The sequence below is a fragment of the Pelophylax lessonae genome, assembly GCF_965119305.1.
Source record: "Pelophylax lessonae genome assembly, chromosome: 8".
Classification (NCBI taxonomy): Eukaryota; Metazoa; Chordata; class Amphibia; order Anura; family Ranidae; genus Pelophylax; species Pelophylax lessonae.
The window spans coordinates 85,288,316-85,295,576 of NC_138775.1; the positions used below are offsets into that span (position 1 = coordinate 85,288,316).

At 38.1% G+C, this 7,261-nt stretch overlaps 1 protein-coding gene across 1 annotated transcript in view; it reads right to left on the bottom strand.

The window, feature by feature from the left end:
- LOC309562159 (inter-alpha-trypsin inhibitor heavy chain H3-like) overlaps positions 1 to 2,461 on the bottom strand; it is a 234,519-nt gene extending 232,058 nt beyond the window's left edge. Inside the window, exon 1 of the mRNA XM_082266284.1 lies at positions 2,344 to 2,461. Within this exon, the coding sequence (XP_082122410.1) occupies positions 2,344 to 2,436 (93 nt within the window). The 5' untranslated portion in view covers positions 2,437 to 2,461. The remainder of the gene's footprint in view (positions 1 to 2,343) is intronic.
- Between the last annotated feature and the right edge of the window lie 4,800 nt (positions 2,462 to 7,261).

Consider the following 7,261-nt stretch of genomic DNA (forward strand, 5'->3'; position numbering starts at 1 on the left):
TCACTAAAACTAGAGGAAAAACGGTTGAACCATGAAATACGTAGGGGGTTCTTTACTGTCAGAGCAGTACGGATGTGGAATTCTCTTCCACAAGCAGTAGTATTAGCAGGGAGCATCGATAGTTTCAAAAAACTATTAGGTGAGCACCTTAAAGACCACAACATACAGGGGTATACAATGTATGGTTTACAGCAAACACACACACATCATAGGTTGAACTGGATGGACTGATATATTTTTTCAACTTCACAAACTATGTAACACAAGGGAGGGAAAATGGCTAATTGGGCCCAATTTTGACATTTTTACTTAGGGGTGTATTCACGTTTGTTGGTTTAGACATTAATGGCTGTGTGTTGAGTTATTTTGAGGGGACAGCAAATTTACACTGTTATACAAGCTGTACACTTACATTGTAGCAAAGTGTAATTCAGTGTTGTCACATAAAAAGATATAATAAAATATTTACAAAAATGTGGGGGGTGTACTTACTTTTGTGAGATACTGTAGGAGTCCTAACAATCTGCTGCTGGTAACACCAATATGTGCCCCCACAAATAGAAAAAAAAACAATAGCATGGTGCTGATGATGATTATATAAAAAAAAATCCGTAATCAGTGCTCCCTTAGTAGCTAATAAGCTCAAGAAAACTACAAGGTATCAATCAGTGCTGCAGTGGTTCTGCTAGATCTATAAAATAGGTATAGGTGAACAGACAAGCCAGGAGCACATGTGAATGTCCTCTTGGAATTCTTGGTCCTATTCTTATTCTTAGGAATTGGGCGCTTAGAGAATTTTGTTAACACATGCTTTATGTCTCCAAATTTGAGATGAGAGTTCTGGGAGCCTGATACAAGATGTTCTAATATATAAAGAATATTATCAAATTTACAGTTATTGACTGATTCAACAAATCCTGCAGCAGTTCTCTATCCTGTGGTTTTTGGCAGTCCAGTTCATCTCCTTTCATCTGTGCAGAGGGGGAAATTGCCCATCTTGCCTTACTCAAAAATCAAGAAATCAATTTTTTCTAATTGTAAACAGCCAGCAGGCCCGTCCAAGCCATCACCGTCAAATGTAAGGCAGGGTGGAATGCAGGCATCGGCAAGTGATGTCAGGGCTTACTCATCAGTCAGTATATTACAAGTCCCCACAATGGGTAGTCCATACAGTGGTGTGGATAGACTAACAATGAAGAATTCAAGCATTTTATTTGAAGATATTTACTGAAGAACTTTGGTTTGTTTTGTGGACTGAATTATTTTATGATTGATTAAAAATGTTATATGTTATGTACATTCATATGAGTATTTTCACTGATTGATACCTTGTAGTTTATTGGGCTTTTTAGCCACGTTAGATGCACTGATTACGGATTTCTTATATAATCATCATCAGCGCTAGACTTTATTGCTAATATTTAGGAACATCATTGCCTTTGTACACTTCACATGACATGGAAAAATATCCTCTGTACTAGGGTTGCACCGATACCGGTATCTGTACCGATACTAAGCATTTGCATGAGTATCGGTATTCGTGCACATGCTCCGATACCTGAAACCGATACTTTCAGGCTCAGTTTTTTCAGCTGACAGTGGGATTCCAGGCAATTATTAGTTGTTAAGGAGCAGGGTCGCCTTGTCCTTAACAACCAATGACTCCTTCAACTGTCAGTGGGTTTTCCCTGTTGACAGCTGAAGTTAAAACTGAAGTCACAGCAATTAGAGCTGTCAAAAAAAAACTGGACAATGTTTATCAACAACATTGCTCAGAAACATTTGTATCTTACTGTTTTTCTTGATCTACAGATCAAAGGGATTAACTTTAATCTGCAGATGAAGTCAGTTTAAAGCAACCTCTCAAGTAAGAAAACATTCCTCTGTTTGACCCCTTATTAATTCCCAAATTTACACTAATTAGTCTTAATTAACTCCTTGTTCTCCTCCATTAGTATTATACTAATATTTTCCTGCTGATTTTTTTTGTTCACTTCTATTTTATAAACTATTAATAATTAAAACGTATTTTGTTTGCTTTGTTCACTAATATTTTTACACCTTTAACATACAATATATTTACGCTTTTCACATAAAAAAAATGTATTTCATTTGTAAATAACTTTTTAATGCTTTGTACCATTGCTGACAGCTGAAGTTAAAACAAGACAGTTGCAAAGCATTGATAATGTCATCTGCCACTCCAACAATAAATGAAAGATATGCCCATGATCTAGAGAAGCTGTAAACTTAGCAAAAGCAGTCTCCCATCCAATTTGAGAGCATTGGCATGTCTACTCTGAATCTTATTTTCCACCTGTCAGAAAAAGAAGATAAACTTACCTGAATTTTTCCGAGTCCTTTAATAACAAAATCACTGTTAACTGGAAGAAGGGCACAAAACAGCAAAGTGCAAACCAGCCATAGACAAGCCATGTTTACAATGTGCTTTTTCTGATTAAAACATTGAGTATTTTTTATATCTATGTTAATAAATAATAGAAAGTCAAATATTGCTAAACACTAGACTGCTTAAACATTTGACCTCCGGAAGATTTACCCTCCCCCTTCACTACCCGGCCATTTTTTGGGATACCGCACTGCGTTGCTTTAACTGACAATTGCATGGTCATGCATTGCTGTACATAAATGGCATTTTCTCACCACTGCATTTTTTATTTTTTGCACTAAAATAAAAAAAAGACCAACAATTTTAAAGAAAAAAAAATGTTTATTTTTTGCTATAAAACATATCAAATAAAACATTTTAAAAATCAAATTTCTTTATAAATTTTGACCAATATGTATTCTGCTACATATTTTTGGTAAAATTAATCGCAAAAAGCATATATTGATTGGTTTACGCTAAAGTTATAGCATCTACAAACTATGGTATATATACTGGAATTTTTATTATTATTATTTTTTTTTTAATTAGTGATAATGGTGTCGATCAGCGACTTATAGTGGGACACTAACTGACACCTTTGACACTTTGTGAGAACCAGTGGCACTAATACAGTGATCAGTGCTAAAAATATGCACTGTCACTGTACTAATGACACTGGCTGGGAAGTAGTTTAACATCTATGGCGGTCAAAGGGTTAACTGTGTGCCTAGCCATTGTTTTCGTGTACTGTATGTGCTACTTTTAGTAGGGGAAGAAATGGATTGTATTCCCTGCTTTGCAGGGACAAAAAATCTATCTCTTCCCTCCTGTCAAAATGGAGATCTGCCTTGTTTACATAAGCAGATCTCCATTCTGAGTCTCTGCCCAACAATTGGCAGGAGCGGAGGACATCCAGTACCTGGCACCCACAGATAGGCTTCAACTGTAAATAATCACAGCAGAAGCCACCCGCCAGTGGTGCGCATGCACCCCCTTGTAGGCGGAAGTGCAGAATCACGTATATATACGTGATTCTGCACAGGAGAGCCATCCTGTAGCAGTGGGTACATGCTATATAAACATATACTTTCAAAAACTATAAAATATCATTCTAATTCTTCCCAGTGGTCATCAAACCAATGTTCTGTGAGCTGTACAGTAGATAAAGCAATAACTAGCAGGGGTTCCCTGAGCCCAGAACGTTATTTGAAGGGTTCCACTATGTTAAGAAAGTTATTAATGGCTGCTCCACACTATGCCTGCATGTAGGCAGGTGTTGGGCTGCAGTTTGTCCACTGTCCTAAAGGTTGCACTGTACAGCTCCTGCAAGCTGGCAGGATACTTTTGGGAACAAATTTTCCCTTATTATGGGCTCCAGGTGGCTATCTTGAGGAGGCCAGCATCCCCCATTAGATATCAAAATCCAACAATATTTGGGCAGCCATCTTGACACAGAAGTGCTTAAATAGCAGTTTCTGCCTTATTTAGCACACCTAAAGTGTTGGAGTAGGTCAGGGATATAAGCCCTGTTTGTTACGGAGAAAGTAGGAACAGTGTTTGGGACAGGTACCTGACAAGGAGGGAAAGAGTAGTTTTCCTTTACAGGGTATCTCTCCTGCCAGCTTCTTGGAACTGTCTCCCACTTTCAGCCAGATAAACTGCAAGGACTTTGGGGATCTCAGGGCAACCCAGTAATCTGGTTACCTTCTCCAAGGGAACATTCTGTGATCTGTAAGCTCAAATCATATTGCTATAAATAAAGTGCCCTGTTTCTGCTCAAAGAAGTGCTGCTTCTGTAAGCTACATTATTTATTTGATCTTTACATTTCTTCAATATAAAGTACCATTGTTTAAACACCAATGTGTGTTTATGTCTGGTATGCTGGTTAAGCTCTGCCTAAATTCTTTATATTGGGAAGAATATGGAAATTCCATCTGCAACTGTAGGTGCTGCCCAAGTTGTTGCAATGTTACTTTGGTAGTGACTTTGGTGACTTTGGGCAGAGAAGCTAGAGATTGTGACTTGTCTGTTTCAGGTACTGATAATGCACCTCTGTCATCTGCTGAATAAATCTCTAGAAGATGATGTTTGCTAGGAGAGCCATACTCATATTGCTGGATGCTGAACCACTCTGGAACAAATCGCATCCTGTTTAGAGAGCTTGTACAGTGTCACCTACATAGCTGATCAACACCAAAAAATATTTTTGTGGAGCCAACAATCGATGTGGAAGCTCCATACTGCAGTATCCCGCATAAATGGAGTGTTGAGGTGACACATCCTTTTCTGTTTCAAAGGGGTCAACAGGATCAAAACCATGATAATTTTGTCATTAACTTGCTGGATTTTTTTCTAAGGCGATTTTTTTGTTTGTTTTGGTGGCTCCCGCTGCCTCCAAGTTGTAGCAATGGGCATGTGTTGTGCCCCATCCTACGCCAATTAGTACCTAGGGTAGCAGGAGTGCCACATGATGGTCTCGCAATGTACCTGTGCCATGTTTTATCATGGCACAAGTACATGAACAACATTTTCATTGTCTGGGATGGGGAAAAAACCCTATTATATTAATATATAGAGTGTGGTTCCTGCGCTATCTTGGAAGGATTTCGCTAATCACCCTAATGTTGCAAGTACATTAACTGATACCAAATAAACAGTTTTATCATGTAGTGTAGAATATTATATTAGTTTGTTGCGAATTTTGTTAGAATCTCCAGTTTACTATCATGTCATCAAAGTGAAATATCCTTTTTGGATATTCAGATCGAGAAAAACAATGGGAATATCACCAGTGCACTCTACTGTAAACCAACATTGGGAAATATATCCTGCACGCCAGTAGAACACATCCCCTACCATTAATACAATCAATTTCATACAGTCAATATCTACGACTGATGAGTGATAATGATACCTTTGAGATTGAAGGTAGGAAGGCATACAGCCATACAAACAAAAAAGGAAAACACCTGCTATAGCAAACAACATTATAAAATCAGACAAGTCGTGCAAAAATATTGGTATCTTGTTATGGATGATCCTGCTATTTCAAAATATGTGACATCTAGGCCTAACATTGCATTTCAACATGCCCCCTCCTTAAAAGACAAATTGGTACATAGCTATATGCCTGGCTCTAGTTTATTAAGGCTGGACTCTCTATGAGGTACTGTCAAATGTGGTAACTGCAGCTACTGCAAGTTTATGAATACCAACAGAAATATTGTTTTGCCCAATGAAAAAAGTTTGCTCCCAAAGTTTGTCAATTGGTGGTGTGATATACCTCTTCACCTGTGAATGCGCTGCATTCGTTTTAGGCAATACGGGAATTTTGGCGCCGTGTACAAGACCACATATATGCTATTAAAATAGGTGACCTATATTCCCTCTTTGGCAGACATGCTGCCAATGATCTTAATTATCGTCCTTTCTCAGTCCTTGAACTTATTCCACAAGATCCTAGAGTTGGTGACTGGGACAGGAAGTTCTTCAGAGAGAGATGAGGTGGATTCACTCTCTAGGGGCCACCTATCCCCCTGGGTTGGGTCCACCTTGTTTTAAAACATTCTTACCTGTGTAATTGATACACAGTATTTGGTTATGTGGTGTTTTCTTTGCATATTATGCATGACTTTGTATTTGTTTGTTGATATATAACCCCTTTGAACTGTCAGATATACCATGTCAGGCATCTTTTGTCCTTCTGAACATCTTTTGCATTCCTATTTATAGATCCATCCCTTGGCCTATGGGTGGATGGCTGTTGTGCCTGAGGTACTGGTCCCTGGTTCCAGGAGCTGTGATTCCAATTCTTCTCTTCCCCCAGTTTCCCAACATTTTCCCCTTTTATTTTTTTTCTTTGGTTTGTTTTTTTCTTTTCTACGTATTTATTTATTTTTTTATGTTTTGTTTTTTCCTTCTCTGCTTTGTTTGGGTTTCCTGTTTGGCACGGTGTTTACACCACCTTTCCTGGCTCCCATTGGTGGATGGGATTGATGCCATGTGGTTTTTCTCCTTCTTCCATGATTCTCCGTGGTGTTGGTCTGCCGTACATGCGCCATCTGCAGTTCATCCACAAAGGCCGCAAAGAACAAAAGAAAAAGAGAGTACTAGGAGAGGGCATCTTCAATATAAGTGGCGTGGACCTCACTAAAGAAGAACAACAAGTCCTAGACAAAGGCCTGAAATTTGCCCCAAAAAGAATCTGAACAACTTTGACACTTATGTGGATATCTTAAAATTTACAAGAAAAATTAATATAAAAAAATACATGCTATCCAAGCCAGGAGAACCCCCTATTTGAAGACGTACAAATGATAACATCATACATACCAACCTAAAAAATAAGTCATTATTCAATCCCTCGGGGATTAATGACAATCATAGCAAGGTGATCAAAAAATTGGTAACACAAGATCTACACAATCTGAAACTTAAGAAACTTTGGGACCCAAAGGAGATCAAGGAAGGAATAAAGCAACTAGAAGAAAGAAAAAACATTGTTGTGAGACCGGCAGATAAGGGAGGCTCAATAGTAGTACAATCAAAAGAAGCTTACATGTACCCACATGAAATTATTATCCAATCCTACACGAGTATACAAAAAAGAACTAGAAAAACTTATCCTAGGAAGGAAAACAAAAGAAGTCCTGAATGAGAAAGAAGCGAATTACTTACTACCTAGTACATGCCGCACCCAAATTTTGTACACATTACCCAAAATACACAAGGACAGTATTAACCCACCAGGGAGACCCATTATTAATGGAATAAATTCAGTCGGGTCAAGATTGGGAGAGTACATTGATTGGTTTCTGCAACCAGTAGTTCAAAAAAACGAATCGTATTTAAAGGATACAAAACATTTAATA